At 41.1% G+C, this 19,059-nt stretch overlaps 1 protein-coding gene across 4 annotated transcripts in view; it reads right to left on the minus strand.

Annotated features, from left to right (window-relative positions):
* Window positions 1-19,059, minus strand: part of trip4 (thyroid hormone receptor interactor 4) — a 116,566-nt gene that overhangs the window by 72,086 nt on the left and 25,421 nt on the right. For 3 of the 4 annotated variants that reach the window (XM_061815324.1, XM_061815325.1, XM_061815326.1), the window contains exon 12: window positions 5,609-5,711. In XM_061815324.1, the coding sequence (XP_061671308.1) occupies window positions 5,609-5,711 (103 nt within the window). Of the gene's footprint in view, window positions 1-1,123; window positions 2,749-5,608; window positions 5,712-19,059 lie in introns of those variants that run through there. The other variant, XM_061815323.1, reaches the window with a different exon arrangement.

Consider the following 19,059-nt stretch of genomic DNA (forward strand, 5'->3'; position numbering starts at 1 on the left):
TTTGGGCTCATCTGATCAGTTTAATTCACTAATTACCAATATACAGGCATGAACTTAAATGTGCAAAGCCTATGGTTAAAACAATGAAGAAGTGAACCCATGAAGGAAAGATGAGTCTGCATTTAAACAGGAAATGAAGTGGCTGGAGCTCTGGTGTGGCCAATATAACAAGGAGCTGAACATGCTTATAACTGTAGAGATGTTCATGGATTTAAGGATGCATCCTTCGGCACAGGTATCCCACATGCTATCCAACTTCCGTGTGTCAATCATCGAGTCCTTGAAGTTTCTGATAAATACAGCTTCTCAGGACCTCAAGTGGGAGACCAACATCAAGTCCATTCTCAAAAAGGCCCACCAGCGGATGTATTTTCTGTGGCTTACGAGGAAGCACGGCCTACCACAGGAGCTGTTGAGGCAGTTCTACACAGCAGTCATTAAATCAGTCCTGTATTCATCCAATACAATCTGGTTTGGTCCTAATACAAAACAGGACAAACTCACTACTTGTGCCTTATCCAGTTACAGAAATTGTACTGCTACATTCCCAAACTCAAGGCCTGGTTTCAAGAATACAAAAGTACTGTTATTGAGGATGCGACACCAGTGACAAGCTATTTAAACCACAGAAGATTCAGTGATATACGTCTTTGACAGAATTCATTTGTCTCACCGTCTCCAGACATATTAAAAGGAAGCAGAAAGTGTTTTATAAAACTTTCACATAACCATCTTGGGACTAAGCTTCCTAAAAGTTCTTGGAAAATGGCCGGCAATTTGTAAGGGAATGCATGAGTGTGTGTGTGTGTGTGTGTGTGTGTGTGTGAGTGTGTGCATGCAGTAATTGGATTATCAAACGCAAGACAACCAAGAAAAGAGTTGTTTAATAATTTTTGAGTAATGTCTCAGTCAAATAAAACCGCTGCTATTACAATATAGCCATGCTATTTGCCATTATTGTTTGGGTTTTCAACATCTAAACCACACTACATCTTGATAACAGCAACAAATAATGAGTCTGATGTAAAATGAGTTTGAAGTCTGAGATGGATTAGTCGGATTTAAAATGTTTTTTCACTAGTCAAATCCAGGTGCAGTGGACAGTTTGAACAGTACTGTCCAGAACCAGTCATGCATCAAGAGACTGCCTCATTTAAAAAGGAGTTATCTGCTTCCAGAATTACTACCTTATTTTCACATCTATTAGGCGCTTTGGAGTATAAGGCGCACCTTCGATGAAAGTCCTATTTGTAAACTGATTTCATATACAGGGAATCCTCGGGTAAAACATCCTCGACCAACAACATTTTGAATTTACGACGCCAGTGTCTCACCATTGTGTCCCCAGCACCATAGTGTTTCTGCTTTGCTTATGCATATTGCTTATCTGTGTTTGAGTGTTGGGAGTATATTTGCCTTTTTCACCGTTTTACCGTATTACACATTATGGGCCCAAAGAAGAAAGCAGTTTGTTTTAGCAAAGCTGGTCAAACTGAAAGAAAAGCAATTACCATGAAAACAAAGCTTAACATCATAAGGAGTAACATCGCCGAACATTGGTAAAGACTTGGGCTTGAGTCGGTTTAACATAGCGATAATTATTAAGGAAAAGCCCGGGTTTTAGCGCATGTGAAGGGTTTGAACAGGGTGAACAATACAGTACAGTGATCATGAAGCAACTTTTCTCGTGAAAAAAAAAAAACAAAAACAAAAAAAAAGAAGCAACTTTTTTGATCATTCGATCATTTTTGAGATGGAAAGATTGTTTATGTTATGGATCGAGGACCAGAATCAATGCTTAATATTTGCCCATTGTTTATTAAGCGAAAACGCACGGTGTATTTTCCTAACTTTGAAAGAGCAGAATGGGAACAACGTTGAGGAAGAATTTACCACTAGCAAGGGCTACCTGCACATGCTTCCTTAGGAATAGCTAAGCACAGCCTCCCCTCATTTTTCATCATCCACCTCTCGCAGTAATGGGAAGTACAGAGTCTTATTTTTTTATTTTAATGTATTTAGTTTCTTTATACAAAGTACCCACCCCCACGCACTTTGAGCCGCGTATCTGCACGAGGGTCGTGTGAGTGCTGGAGACAATACCAGCTGTGATTGTAAATTTTGACTTTAACAGTGAAATCCGATTTACGTAGAAATTCAGATTATGTCGCCAGTGTAGGAACGGATCTCGGTCGTAGACCGAGGACCCCCTGTATTGGACGCACCGCATTATCGGGCATATAAAATAGAAGCTACACCGGTGGCTGCGTTTTGCAGCCACTAGATAGAGCTGTGCTAAGGGGAATGTCAGCAAAATAGATAAGTCATTCAAACTCAGACAACATCCGCACAGAGCCCCAGATTTCCACATCAAACTATTTTCTCTGTCGGTAAAAAAAAGTGCACTGCTGTCAGGCATTTCTGCTGTCCAGAAATCAGTTCTCATGTCAGACCTTTGGGGTAGGGGGGCCACCGTCTTGTCAAAATTGTCAGTCGTTGAGTCAGGCTGTGGTCTGACAGTCCAGTGAAAATTCCTGCCTTCCTGAAACCTCCAACCACAGTTGAGACTGATATATCAGCCCAGGCATTTATGATCCACTGGCAGATAGTGGTGTATGTCATTCAGTGCTGTCTCCCTGTCTGTGTGTTCCCCTTCTGTCATCCACTGCTCCCACACAGTTTGCAGTCTAGCTTGGAAAACCCCGTTGACACCAATATCAAGCGGCTGGAGTTCTTTTGTCAATCCACCTGAAATTATGGCAAGCACCGAATTAGTGTGCGTCACTTGTTTTTTGACAGCACTTTACAAAAAGGATGGAAATGGCAATAGTGAACACTTTTTTCCAGAAGTGGCAGGAAGATAGGGTGACCAAGAGTGGAGGTAGAACCACGCAGCTGTATTATATTTTGTCCAGACGATGTAATCTGAAGGAGGTTACTGACTGTAAGGTAGTGGTAGGGGAGAGTGTAGCCCGACAGCATAGGATGGTGGTGTGTAGGATGAGTCTGGTGGTGGGTAGGAAGATTAAGAAGACAAAAGTAGAGAAGAGAACCATGTGGTGGAAGCTGAGAAAGGAAGAATGTTGTGCGGCCTTTCGGAAAGAGGTGAGACAGGCTCTTGATGGACAGGCGGAGCGCCCAGAAGACTGGACTACTAGAGCCAAGGTGATCAGAGAGACAGGCAGGAGAGTACTTGGTGTGTCTTTTGGTAGGAAAGGGGAGAAGGAGACTCGGTGGTGGAACCCCAAAATTCAGGAAGTAATACAAGGAAAGAGATTAATGAAGGAGAAGTGAGAGGACTGAGGAGAGGCGAAAGGAATACATTGACATGCGACGTAGGGCAAAGGTCGAGGTGGCGAAGGCGAAACAAGAGGCATATGACAACATGTACACTAGGTTGGACACAAAAGAAGGAGAAAAGGATCTCTACAGGTTGGCCAGAAAGACGGATATAGATGGTAAGGATGTGTAGCAGGTAAGAGTGAATAAGGATAGAGATGTAAAAGTGTTGACTGGTGCTAGTAGTGTGCTCAATAGATGGAAAGAATACTTTGAGAAGTTGATGAATGACGAAAATGAGAGAGGAGTGTGTGAAGGACCAGGAAGTGGCAATAATGAATAGGGGGGAAGTTAGAAAGGCACCGCAAAGGATGAAAAATGGAAAGACAGTTGGTCCTGACAACATACCTGTGGAGGTAAGCAATTTGGAGAGGTATTATTACATTATTTAACACAATATTACCGAGTGAGAAGATGCCTGAAGAATGGAGGAAAAGTGTGCTACTTCACATTTTTAAGAACAAAGGCGACGTGCAGAGCTGTGGGAAGTATAGAGGAATAAAGTTGGTAAGCCATACGAAGTTATGGGAAAAAGTTGTAGAGGCTAGACTCAGGACACAAGTGAGTATCTGCAAGCAACAATATGGTTTCATGCCTAGAAAAAATTACCACAGATGCATTATTTGCCTTGAGGATGCACGTGGAAAAATACAGCGAAGGTCAGAAGGAGCTACATTGTGTCTTTATGGATCTAGAGAAAGCCAATGACAGAGTACCAAGAGAGGAACTGTTTTACTGCATGCGGAAGTATGGTGTGGAGAAATGTGTTAGAATAGTACTGGACATGTATGAGGGCAGCAGAACAGTGGTGAGGTGTTTCCTAGCAATAACAGAAGAATTTAAGGTGAAGGTGGGATTGCATCAGGCATCAGCTCTGAGCCCCTTCCTGTTCGCTGTGGTAATGGATAGGATATTAGATATATTAGATATTAGACTGGAATCCCTTGGACCATGATATTTGCAGATGACATTGTGATATGCAGTGAAAGCAGGGATCAGGTGGAGAACAATTAGAAAGATGGAGGCATGCACTGGAAAGGAGAGGAATGAAGATTAGCTGAATTAAAACAGAATATATGTGCGTGAATGAGAGGGGTGGAGGGGGAAGAGTGAGGCTCGAGGGAGAAGAGATGGCGAGGGTGGATGACTACAAATACTTGGGGTCAACAATCCAGAGCAATGATGAATGTGGTAAGGAAGTGAAGAAACCGGTCCTAGCAGGTTGGAACAGGTGGCGGAAGCTGTCTGGTGTGTTATGTGCCAGAAGTGTCTCTGCTAGGATGACAGGCAAAGTTCATAAAACAGTGGTGAGGCTGGCCATGTTGTACGGATTAGAGACAGGAAACAGAACTGGAGGTGGCAGAAATGAAGATGTTGAGGTTCTCGCTAGGAGCGAGCAGGTTGGATAGGATTAGAAATGAGCTCATTAGAGGGATGGCCAAAATTGAATGTTTGCAAGAGGTTTGAGAGAGCAGACTTTGATGGTCCCATGTGCAGAAAAACACTCCCAAAGCATGATGCTAACACGCCCATGCTTCACAGTAGGGATGGTGTTCTTGGGATAGAACTCATCATTCATCTTCCTCCAAACACGAGTAGTGGAATTACGACCAAAAAGTTCAATTTTCGTCTCATCTGACCACAAAACCTTCTCCCATGACTCCTATGTATCATCCAAATGGTCATTTGCAAACTTAAGATGGGCATTGACATGTGCTGGTTTAAGCAGGGGAACCTTCCGTGCCATGCATGATTTCAAACCATGACGTCTTAGTGTATTACCAACAATCACCTTGGAAATGGTGGTCCCAGCTCTTTTTGGGTCATTGACCAAGTCCTGTGGTGTAGTCCTGGGCTGATTCGTCACCTTTCTAAGGATCATTGAGACCCCACGAGGTGATATCTTGCATGGGGATCCACTCTGATTAAGATTGACCGCCATGTTTAGCTTCTTCTATTTTCTTATGATTGCTCCGACAGTGGACCTTTTTTCACCAATCTGCTTGGCAATTTCTCTGTAACCCTTTCCAGCCGTGTGGAGTTGTACAATTTTGTCTCTGGACATTTCTATGGTCTTGGATGTCTCTTGGATAGAATGAACACTTGGTAAGGCTTTATGTGTAAACCTGTTTCACTTTTGGTATAGTTACCACTATTAATCTTTTACATATTAATGCAATGAAAATGCAGTGCAGAACCATTGCCCTGAAGTGTCACTGACACTATTTTTTTACACACTTATCCTGTCATGAAAAGAAAGTGGACTTACAGATCTTGTGCTTTCCTTTCATTGGGAATTTCACCAGCAGCTCCTGGGAGTTACTGCAGATGAAGACAAATGGAGAAGAAGACTCCTCGCATATATTAGGGAACTGTGGGTAGAAATGAAGAGAAACAGCATTTAAATTTTTATTTTCAATGACCATATTATTTACAAAATGGTAAAGCCTGAGATGCCCAGTATTGCCTTAATGAATCGACATTCATGCTCATCATGAAAGCTTGTTACCAGGCTCTTATGGACAGTCTCACGTAGACATACATGAGAGCATGTATAAAACAAACACCACACAGGAGCCATGAGGCTTTTTCCAGATTCAGGAATAAATAATTACTGGTCTTTTTTCAGAAAGATTGCATGCAAAACAAATTTGTCATAATGAGATGATGTTTTGCTGAGAGTAGAGACAAAGGGAAACCTACTTTTTTTGTCTTATTGATTGGTCTCCCAGGTTAAAGTAGAGAATTGACTGACACAGTGACAAAGGAGTCATCTTTTCCATCACAGGCAGCCAATGTCTCTCAGTTCATCCAATTTCCCCCAGCGCTATCAGATAGTGCCCATGATTGCATCGAGGCAGCCAGGAAGTGGCTCTCTTCCTGACAGCATGCTTCCACCCCCCACACCTCCCCTTTCACTTAATCACAGCTTCTCTGTCTGCCTCGAAGGAGCACTGAAGGTTGTGACAAATTTGGGGGCTTTTAGGGGAGATCATCAGAGTCAGTAACCCAACCATATGGTCTCTGACAAACTAGGATGAGATGATGGAGATATTCATTTCAGATTATTGTCCGTGACAGTCCACCAGAGTGCAATACACAACTGATAAAATATGTAAACACTTAGGAGTAGTCAAAGATAAATGGTGACTCAAGTCTAGTCCTTTGTCTCCTTCATCCTTTTGCACATTCCAATTAAATTAGGGTCTTGTGGTCAAGTACACTGTCTTCAGGTTAAAACAAGTCTTACAGTCCTTGAGTAAATTGATCTGTGATTTTAAAGAGGTTCTAAAAGGTGAAGGTCGTGAGAATAGAATGAAACAGGTTGGTTGTATTTTATTGGCTTTAGGGCCAACAAATTCTTGAAAGGAACTAAAATAAACCTAGCAAAAACGTATAGCTGATTTTGTTTCCTGATAAATGCCACTGAGAGTTCTTTTTTGAGCTACTGATTTCTGTTTTACCTATTAAAAACACAGTGAGTCACCAAATGATGTAACCCTCACCCCCTATAGAAAATGTTTAATCCCGATTTAACGCTTACTATAAAAATACCTCAAAGTGCAATAGATATTACATTTGAAACTATGTGAGTCCTCGGATGCTCATCTACAGTGAAGAAAAGTATGTGAACACCCTGCTATATTGCAAGTTTTCCCATTTAGAAAACAGGGAGGGGTCTGAAATTTGCATCGTAGGTGCATGTCCAATGTGAGGGATATAATCTAAAAGGAAAAATCCAGAAATTACAATGTATGATTTTTTTTTTAACAATTCATTTGCATGATACAGCTGCAAATAAGTATTTGAACGCCTGACAAAACCAATGTTATTATTTGGTACAGTAGCCTTTGTTTGCAATTACAGAGGTCAAACGTTTCCTGTAGGTATTCACCAGGTTTGCACACACTGCAGGAGGGATTTTGGCCCAGTCCTCCACAGAGATCTTCTATAAATCAGACAGGTTTCTGGGCTGTCATGGAGAAACATGGAGTTTCAGCTCCCTCCAAAGATTTTCTATTGGGATTGGTCTGGAGACTGGCTAGGCCACGCCAGAACCTTGATATGCTTCTTATGGAGCCACTCCTTGGTTTTCCTGGCTGTGTGTTTTGATGTTGAAAGACCCAGCCACGACCCATCATTAATGCTCTGACTGAGGGAAAGAGGTTGTTCCCCAAAATCTCACAATACATGGCCACGGTCATCCTGTCCTTAATACAGTGCAGTCGTCCTGTCCCATGTGCAGAAAAACACCCCAAAGCATGATACTACCACCCCCATGCTTCACAGTAGGGATTGGTGTTCCTGGAATGGAACTCATCATTCGTCTTCCTCCACACACGGTTAGTGGAATTATGACCAAAAAGTTCCATTTTGGTCTCATCTGACCACAAAACCTTCTCCTATGACTTCTGTGTATCATCCAAATGGTCATTGGCAAACTTAAGACGGACCTTGACATGTGGTGGTTTGAGCAAGGCAACCTTCCGTGCCATGCATGATTTTGAACCATGACGTCTTAGTGTATTACCATCAGTCACCTTGGAAACGGTGGTCCCACCTCTTTTCAAGTCATTGACCAACTCCTGTCGTGTAGTCCTGGGCTGATTCCTTATCTTTCTAAGGATCATTGAGACACCACGAGGTGATATCTTGCATGGGGCTCCACTCCGATTGAAATTGACCGTTATGTTTAGCTTCTTCCATTTTCTAATGATTGCTCCAACAGTAGGCCTTTTTTCACCAAGCTGCTTGGCAATTTCTTCGTAGCCCTTTCCAGCCGTGCGCAATTTTGTCTCTGGTCACTTTGGACAGCTCTTTGGTCTTGGCCAAGTTACAAGTTAGAGTCGTACTGATTATATGGGGTGGACAGGTGTCTTTATGCAGCTAATGAACTCACACAGGTGCATGTTCTCCCCGTGTCTGCGTGGGTTTTCTCTGGGCACTCCAGTTTCCTCCCACATCCCAAAAACATGCAACATTAATTAGACACTCTAAATTGCCCCTTGGTGTGATTGTGAGCGTGGCTGATTGGCTCCATGTGCCCTGCGATTGGCTGGCAACCAGTTCAAGGTATACCCCGCCTCTTGTCCATTGACAACTTGGATAGGCTGCAGCACTCCCCGCGACCCTCGTGAGGATAAGCAGCAAAGAAAATTGATGGATGGAATATCCTTTTAACCTGCGCACATTCTGAAGTGATGTCTGCAGTGACATACAAATTAATTTCCAGTTCAGACCTGGCGTCCTGTGTGGACATATATTATTTTATCCGTTCTTTTGTTGTTAAAAGTTGGTTACGGTCCGTGAAAAGGCGGTTCAAGCCAGACCCATGCTGGATGTGTACTGTGTCACTAAAGCCATTTATCCCAATGTTTTCCAATTGCATGGCATAACTGCAATCAGCATGGCTTCGACATTGTCTTCAGCTATCTACCTATCCTCCCTTGAATGACCCGTTTAAGACGTATGTTAAGAAATGTAGCATATTTGCTACTATGGACCCGATAATCGGTGAATTATGATGTGTTGACACAGGACGCAAAGACAACATTTGCCTCCATGGCCTGGCAGCAGGGGTGGGTGTAAGGAAAAAGTGTGTATCAAGCAGGTGTTCAATGTGGAGGTGAGGGTAATGCCAGAGGCTGGATTCCCCCCAATATCCAGTAGAATCAATGTTACAGCCATATTGAGTTAGCATTCAGTGATTTCAGTAATAGCTGTGTCGGCAGCTCAGAATTATAGTTGAACAAAATTTTTGCTGACTTCAAAACTACTCGTATTTATCAACTTGTGTAGCTAAAATAACATGATGCAACTATACATTTATATGGGTTTGCTGTCATAATGGCCCTCCGGGGGAAACTATCAATACAATGTCGCTCGCAAGAAGAATAAGTTTGATAACCCAGCTCTAGGACCAACATGTGTGGTCAATTGGTCGTCCGATAAGACATCAGAGAATCTTTGTAATTTATATCATTCTGATATATTTTTATGACATTTTTCATTTTTAACTTAGCATTTTCAAACTAATTTTATTTAAGTTATTCATATATAATAAGGTATTCTAATTTTGTTTAGTAAATGTCCACATATTTTGCTTAAAACTACTTGTTACACACATATCAAACATTACTAGTCTGGCATGAGCCAGAACCTGCGTGATGGAGAACCTTACATCTAGACCTGTTCTGTGGGTATCTAGAGATAACATATATATCCATCCATCCATTTTCTGAGCCGCTCATCCTCACGAGGGTCGCGGGAGTGCTGGTGCCAATCCCAGAGATCATAGGGCAGGAGGTGGGGTACACACTGAACTGTTTGCCAGCCAAAAAAAATAATTTGTTTGCAATTTATTCTTATTTTTTTACTAAAAAAGTATGTGTGTATATATATATATATATATATATATATATATATATAATATATATATATATATAAGTAAATAATTATATTAATTGCAAAGTGCCATAACATACATATTTACAGAGCCACATGAACAGGAATTCATTGACGACTTTGTTGTCTGTGTATGAATCATTATTTTACCCCCACTCCCCAGGGAGTAGTTGTGTAAACATGTCATTAGACCGTGGTGGTCCTGCTCATAGTGAAATATGAAAAGAGCAATGCCAGAAACCTGAAGTAAATGGGACCTCAAGCAAGTGCAATATTCCATAACACAGAGGATGCACTTCTCATCTCAGACTGACTTAACAAAAGAATTGATAACCCCACCTGAAGGAGATGAACCTCAAGACGGCTGTGTCCTGTAAGGTAGTGAAGAAAACAAACTGGTGTATGGTCTTAAAATCAGATTAAACCAGCATAGCAGTAGAAAAGTGTTCATGTGAATCTCCACCTTCCAGTTACCTACTTTTTCATCATCCATTAGCTAATTAGCATTTAAAGCTAATGAATGTGCTACTTTGCCTCACTACCTCCCCCATCTAGTTGTTCCAATTTCACATTAATCAAAAAGGCACTTAACATTGTGGTTGAGTGACAAGACTCTTTGCTAAAGCACTCCATAGTCATCAGTAAGGATCTAACAGAGTGAGAGAAGACTTGTTTAGAAATTCAATTGATGTTTGAAACACAAACACACACACACACACACACACACGCACACACGCACACACACGCACGCACACGCACGCAGACGCACACAGACGCACACACACGCACACACACGCACACACACGCGCACACACAGACAGAGAAGTAGAATATTAACTAGATTCAGATGAAAAGACTGCCAGGGAGGATAACTGTCATATCAAATTGTGCTCCAAGTCGCAAGAGCAGTAGCTCAAATAACTATCGTCTATAGGTCGGTATTTTAGGTTGTACCACCAAAAATCCGAGACTGTGCAGTCCCTCTGACCTGAGCATTAAAAATGCACTGCTTGTGTTTTACAATTGGTTACAGATGATTTATCACAAATTACTGATACATCATGGGTTGGTTATGCAGGTGGCAACAAACTAAGTGAATTCTGCAATTTAACAAAAGTTTATAAAAGATTATTTGCACAAACAATACAGAATAAATATGCATATAATAAATCAAATGTAATGAACCACACCTTCAAGAGACAGTAAATTCAATAAAATCCACTCATCCATTTTCCGTAATGCTTACCAGAATCAGAATCAACTTTAATGGCCAACTATGTAACAACACAAAAGGAATTTGTCTCCGGGAGTCACTGCCATCCCAGTACATTCAGAACAAATAAACAATAACTGACAAGAATGAACAGCATTAGGCATTCAATTAATAGGAACTATTCCTTATAAGAGTCAGAACTGTGCATACAAGATGCAGTTTTCTTCATTTGCACGTGTTAAGAGTGCGTCAACACCCCACATTATGTTAAGCTTGTACAGAGTGCCCTTACCCGTTCACAGTTCACCGTTATAGGCCAGTGCTATAACAATTGTGCAAAGGGAGCAGTTTAAAAGGGACAAATCGTGGGATAGTCTACAGTAAATATTACTAAAGATAATTGGACCAGCAGGATATGAGATGTGTGTCCCAACAGTGGTGCAAGGCAGAAAATAGTAGGATCACTTAAGTATTTAATGACTTAATCGCAAGAGGGAAAAAAATGTTTGAATGCCTGCTTGTTTTGATTTGCATTGATCAGTAGCGCTTACCTGATGGAAGGAGGTGGAAGAGCTGGTGGCTAGGATGTGGGGGGTTCGATAGAATCATGCCCGCTCGGGTCCTAGTTTGAGTGGCAAGCTAATTGTTTATTGCTTTTAAAAATGATGGTGGTAATATGGAAGAGGCAGGGACAGTGCACACATTGCACATTTTACATGACAATTACACATTGGCGTAAACATTTAGGAAACGAGTCATTTGGAAATGACAGTTGATAAGATTTAGTCTAAAAGCTCAAACAGTCTCATAAAATGAGGGGATTGTGCCTGCCAATATGTATATCACTGTCCTTGCTAAAAGTTTAGGGTTTTTTCTGTTTAGATTCTCAGTCATCCAGGTCATGCCATGCTGCAAAGTTTGAAACGAGAGAACGAGACTCTTGTTTATGGGAGGTATAGCAATTATTTTGTTTTCTGAAAATACTAAAAAAATGACTGGCAATTATACGATTGGGCCAATGATTTGTTATACACCTCATCCAGTCGATGTATGTGTATGTACTGCAGCATTACAACGTCCAGTTCAGTTGCATTACTTACATGAATCTAATTCTTCTTGTAACAATAGTATTCCGATGACACTTTCAGTTCGTGTATAAGTGTGTAGTTACCGTGCAAGTTTATGATGTGCTATTGCTGTAAAGCACTTTCAGTACTGTTTTTTTAAAATGTTTTCTCAGTGTTGTATCGCTCAAAAACCAGTAACAAATATAGTATCTACAGCATCTTACTAAAGTGTTGTGTAAATGTGCCCTTCTAACGTTCTAACCAGGCACCAGTAAGTAGCAAGGTTTAGCCGGTGCATTAATTAATCTTATTGTGTGTGCACTATTCATCTACGGCTATGTCTAGTGTACCATTGGTTAGTTGGCTCTTGGTTCTTTACAAAAGTAGAAAATTCAAAGTCATTTCTATAAGGCAAGGAGGAGAAACTTTGAGTCCATGCAAGTCAAATAACAGCTCAACAAGCTAACAGTGTACCCTCTTCCAGTTTTTTCTTTTTTACAATGTCTCTCTCTCTGACTCGACTCAGCTGCTGTCAGCAATTAAGGGCAGCAGAAACAAGTAATCTCCTTCTGGGCAACAGGGCCAGACCAGAACAGGCATGTGGAGAGGGCTATGCTGCAGGGGGGAGGGGAGGAAGCGGCATTAGTGTGTGTGTGTGTGTGTGTGGTGTGTGTGTGTGTGTGTACGTGGGTGCGTGCTTGTATGGCTGGCCCAGCCAGGCACTGCTTGGCTGCACACAATCTCAGCCCAATAAAAAGGCCTTCATTGGCACGGAGAAACTGAGCCAGACGGGCTGGGAGCATGTGGCTTTTAAAAATGAGAAGCGTGGATTGAAGCAGGAAGGGGAGCCTTTGGGGGGGGGGGGGGGGGGGAAGATAAAAAGACAGGGAACTAGTGAGTAAACAAAGAATGTGATATGATAAGAAGGACAGAATTTAAGAGGGAAGGGTGGCTGAGGAGGTTGGAAGAAAAGGCAGATGTTGATAGAAACAAAAATACATATACTGACTCTTCCTGGAAGCATTGCTAAACCAGTCCTGTCAAGGCTGTTTTCTTCACCCAGGGAGGGAGAAACAGATGGGTAGTCTGAGATATGAGCTACATGTGGGAGGTGAAAGGGTGTTGTTGGGAACTGTGCACAGAAGCAATTGTACGCCAAATGTTCTTTAATCTATCATGTTCAGTAAGCGACACAAGCCTGTTTTTTGCATTCATTAACCCCTCTCACAGAACACAGCTGCCCGCAGCAAATTTCACTAACTGCTGTTCATGTCATTGCACGCTAAACCATTATCATTAGTTTTTCCATTGCTGCACAAGAATAGACTATAGCACATGTAAAGAAGCAAACTCAGAGCGCTTGTAATACAAAAAAAAGTTTATTTTTTTTTGTATTATATATATATATAATATTTGTACCAGTCTTGTTTATTTATACATCTAATATACATTACCATACTCATTCGGTAATTTTAGAGCAACTCCAAATCTACTAACCAACGCTACTTCCGTGTGAACAGCCAGTTAATTGCAAATTATTTCTCATTGATGAATCTCAAGCACAAGTTGGATTTGATGCATGGTGATGATTAAAAATTAAACAGTCCTGCTCCGACAGAATCAATTGGTGTCAATTTCGAGAGTGAACATTAATTATCTGGGAGTCTCAAAGACCAGCTACAAAACTTTTGCATTTTTAATAAGCATACCAGAGAGGAAAAAAAGGGAGCTTACCTTCCTAAATGTTTTTATTACTATGCACGTGTTCATTTGCTCAAATGCAAACTAATTCACTTCCCCTCAAAATTTTTTCAGTGCAACTTAATTGACATTTCAAAAACAAAAAGCATATGCCTGTATATCAAGACAGTTGTAGCTAGTCAACAGAGGGTGCTAGGGCACCACCCCACCACTGGCAGTGGTCACCACGTTATTCTAAACAAAAGATAAATTTAGATATTGATAATACAAAATATACAGAAATATATGCACAGTTTGCATTAACACAACACAATTGGCAACCGCAGATTCACTGATACATAGATTTTTGAATAATATTTTTTTGGGGGGGTTGGGTGACTTACCCCCACCTGCCACGGCTTTTCACTATTCAGGATCGAACCAAGTCTACCGTATAACTACTATGAGGAGGACAAAAAGTATATGGTTGATGATCACCAAAGTTGTTTCATCCATATCTGTTGTCTAAGATCATGACACACTTCTGGTCTGCGGTGCACATATAACACATTGTGTCGCAAATAATGTTTTCCCACTCAAAAGAATGGAAATGCCATTAATCTGTTCAATAGACCATAGCTGGACTTACCGTCCATTTATTTCAAGGTTTACAACTCAATGTAGCACAGAAATTTTTAACGAAAGTTTGGTGGTTATCTTACTCTTACACTGACTTGATGTGGTTGTGCTTACCAAATTATATTACAGACATACACTTGAGTGAGGATGTCACTTATCAATCTTCAGTTTGAAATACAAAACTTGAATTAAGATGTGCCTGTAATGTTGCTTTCTTTGCCTGTCGACAGTTTTTTAGTGTCAAACGTCACTCCTCCACTGCTTTACCCTAATATATTTTAGTGTGCTAATGAAATAAAATCCCACTTAATTGTATGAGTCAATGAATGTTCTTTTCAATAATATTTTGTTTGTGGAATTATTTCTATACAACAGAAACCTTGACAAATTTTTTACATAGCAATGTATCACAATGCTATGTATTAAGGTTAAGTTCGCAAACAGTAAACCAGCATCAAATGTTAATATTTCCTTGGTCTCAGCCAAATCTGCCTTCTCCTCAAGTAATGGTGGCAGTGTAAACAGATAATACAAAAACAATGTCCTAAAAGTTGTCCTTTTGACTACATAAAAATGGATGATGGATCATTCTTTTTTTCCTTCCATTAAATCGAATTTACTGGATCATAATACTAGAGTAATCATTGGCAAAACGTGGTGAATTGAGTGAACCTGCAATTTTCATCCCTCATAGTATGTAAGTGCAGTTAGGAGTCAATTTAATGCATGTCCTTGGAAGTACAAGAAATACTTTAGAAAAAAAAATAGCGATGGCTTTTTAGCAGACCTTTTTCATATCCAAAAACAACAGGTATGTTGAAAGAAGGCACATGCCAAAATCTTTCCAGAAAAGTGGAAGTTACAATAGGTGCAATGTGGATGACCAATTCAAGGAATAGAACCTAACCCCTGGTTTTAGAACCACTTCAAAATTGTCCTCCATAAGATTTAAGGAAATCAAGGTATGAAGTGACAAGCTATTATGCTAAGGTAAACGATTTAGCTTTGAGAATACACTTCAAAATAATATCTGTAAAAAACATTACTGTTTCTGTGCATTCAACTCCAAGAGTCTGAAGGATTTATAGAAACGGCCAGTGTAATTATTATGTGGAATGTTGAGGCCACATTCTGCTGCAACAGATATTTTCATCAATTGTATGTGTTCTTGTGTGCATAACAATTCAGCTCTGGGAGAATTTTGGTTGAAAGCCAGCCACAGATTAGCCCCTCAGCTAGCACTAGAACTGGAGTGCTGACAGGTGCAGTAAAGCCATGTGGTTACGCAGAGATTCACACAGACTTTCTTGCAGAGCTTAGTTCTACTTTCCCAGCCATGTTTATGACTTCACCTCCCGTGGTGGCCCTCTGGCAAGAAGCAAACAAGACTGCCTGACAACAGTGTAAGTTTTTAAGTCTCAAAGAGGTAACCGTGGGAACATTCCAAGGGAGAGTATTCTCTCTTTCAGTCATTTAAACATCTGCTTGCCAAGTGTTGAAATGATGACTACATTTTGACAAAAAGACTATCGCAAGACAATGCACAGCATGCTAACTGGTTTCCTGTTCAACACATACTGAAACACAGCAAGGACACAGCTTCCAAACCCTGACTTCAAATGAAATAATCAAGGGAATCCATCCATCCCTTTTCCAAGCCGCTTTTCCTCAAAAGGATCATGGAAGTGCTGGAGCCTATCCCAGCTATCATCCGGCAGTAGGGAGGGTACACCCTGAACTGGTTGCCAGCCAATCACAGAGCATATAGACAGACAACAGTGGTACTCACAATCACACATAAGGGCAATTTAGTCTCCAACTAATGCATGTTTTTGGGATGTGGGAGGAAACCGTAATGCCCGGAGAAAACTCATGCAGGCACGGCTATAAAATGCAAACTCCTCACAGGCGGGGCTGGGATTTGACGCACAGACCTCAGAACCGTGAGGCCAATGTTTTAACCAGTTGCACTAACATTCCGCCCCAAGGGAATTCAAGTCCTTAAAACTTCTCAGTATTCTACAAACCTTTTCTTTTTGGAAATCAGACACACAAATTCAGCTCTTCGTAACACAGGTGTACTCAGAAAAAAAGCCGTCAGGTTAGCAAAACCAACAAAGCGTTTCACAGCAGGGATAGGACTTCATAATGTGGAAACTGAGGTGAGTTTATGAACATGCCAGCCTCTAAAGGGGGTTAGTTCCTTTGGTATTTAGTCGGAGCTTTCCTGTGTATGTTCATTCAAACTTTGTGGAAATGAAAGTTTCAAAGGCACCCATGGGAGGAATTTTGTCGAAAGCCCATCCCTTCATTTCCTTAAATCTTATGGAGGACAAGTTTGAAGTGGTTCTAAAACCAGGGGTTCGGTTCTATTCCTCGAATTGGTCATCCGCATTGCACTTATTGTAGCTTCCACTTTTCTTAAAAGATTTTGGCATGTGACTGGTTTGGTGTTTATGGGACTGGCTCACACAGTTAATCCAGAATGTGTTTGATAGGGTGGAGGTCAGGTTTCCCCCCACCCCAAAAAAAGATTGTCTTTACTTTTCGGTACTGTGGTCCCGTTTTAGATGTTGTGTCTCGATATTTCACCGAGCAGGTGGCATAGGTGTCATGTGTTCACTGACCTTAAATAAATATTGGGGAATTTTAAACATAGTATTTTACTTACCAATCCTGTTTGGATGGTAAAATAATTCTCGCGTTATTATTTTTTTAAATCTTGATTAAACAGTGTTTTATGGAAAATCCCTTTAGCATTCTTAAAAGTAGTTACTGAAATTCAGAAATTGGAAATAAGAGGTTTCACACAAATACTACTCTACGTGAATGACAGGAGTATGAGATTTATTAATTTTTTTTTGTCCTGTTTGGCTGGGAGGTCAAACAGAATGGAGGATCTATATCCATTTTCTATCATTACTGATATATTGTGTCACATTCGAGTTTCAAGGGTTCCTCTGTGAATTTTCAATAAAATATTAGAATTTACGTTTTTTTTTAGTCTATCAAACATAAGGTTTCTAGAGGGGGAAGAAAACAAAGACAACAGACAAAGTGCTGTTTATAAACAGAAAGTGAAAGCAAACAAAAAAATAATCATTACATATCTAAAACAAAGCAACATTAAATCTACATATTGCATGGGGCTGTAGCACTAGACTCTGTGAGGCAAGGACAGGGCCGGATAGGCTAGGGACAGGAAAAGTGAATTTGGCTATACAACTGAAATGTTTCGATTAACTAAGTAAATTATAGAAAGCTATAAAACCAAAGTATAAGTGGGGGGGATACACAAATAATTTGCACATTCAGAAGTTATTTGAAGTAACAAGTTAGTGCCCCCACACCCAGTAAAAGAGTCCCATGGGTGTGTGCCTGCAGAGACATGCAAGTGAACTTTCAATTTTTCATGTACCAAGACTGACAATAATGCCCCGTCTTTGCTGTCCCTGCCCCATGAAGGCTGAGGACCCCACCCACCTATTCGAAGGGGGAGTGAGGGAAATAGGGCCCAGCGACTAACCAAAGAGCCATCTAGTGGACGGGATGCTTCCCACACAGAGGGTCCAAGGGCAGTCCACAGTTACCCACGAGGTGCCCCGCCAACGGACCAGCTAGCGAGGGCCCTCAGCGAAAGCGCCATAACTCAGCCAAACCCAACTATGCCCCGACAAATCCCACACCCCCCAACCCGGTAGGACCAAAGTCCGGCCAGTACCCACTCAGTCCAAGGACAGGAGAACACCCCCACTTGTTGGAAAGGAGGTTGGATAGGACAGACAACACGAAAAGGGGGCAATCAAGGGATCAGCCGCAGGTGATCGGAGGGGAGTTTCCACGCCAAGGTGTCATCCAGCCCAAGGGAGTCATTGGCCTTATTCTGTAGAATTATCAAATGAAATGTCGGTGGCTACAGCCTAATGTTATTGCGTTTTATGCATTAACTGTGTTTCCTTCCATTAAGTTGTAATTCGTGATTCCACTTTGTAATAGTATATTTATTCAGTTAGAACTTATTAAAGTGGATTTTTTTTGGGCTACATTTATTATTTTTTTTATGATCTATCATTTATTCTTAATTTAAGATTTTTTCCCACTGAAACTTACGTTTGCTGAAAAGTAGTACAATAAAAAAAAAGTTTTTTTCCTTACATGAGGGATAATCATGATGAATAATTTTGAACAAAACAATTGATTATGACGGCACGGTGTCACAGGTGTAGAGCGTTGGCCTCACAGGTCTGAAGACTGGGGTTCAAATTCCGGCCCCACCAGTGTGGAGTTTTGCATGTTCTTCCCTTGCCTCTGTGGGTTTTCTTCAGGCACTCAGGTTTCCTCACACATCCCAAAAACATGCATTAATTGGAGACTCTAAATTGCCATTACGTGTGATTATGAGCGCGACTGTTGTCTGTTTCCATGTGCCCTGCGATTGGCTGCCAACCACATCATGGTGTACCCTGCCTCCTGCCTGATGACAGCTGGGATTATCTCAAGCACTCCAGCGATCCCTGTGAGGATAAGCAGCTCAGAAAATGAATGGATGGATGGACGATTTATTATCATTATTGCCATAATTGTGATGCTTTCTTCAAACATCTTAGTTTTTTTCATTAATTAGAATATTCATGTCATGTTCTCAGTTTTGATTGGGTTGGGTTGTTTTTGTTTGACACAGCAGGAAGAACACGGCGTTGTCGGTCACGCTGCCAG

Source organism: Syngnathoides biaculeatus, chromosome 3 (assembly GCF_019802595.1).
Source record: "Syngnathoides biaculeatus isolate LvHL_M chromosome 3, ASM1980259v1, whole genome shotgun sequence".
NCBI classification, from domain to species: domain Eukaryota; kingdom Metazoa; phylum Chordata; class Actinopteri; order Syngnathiformes; family Syngnathidae; genus Syngnathoides; species Syngnathoides biaculeatus.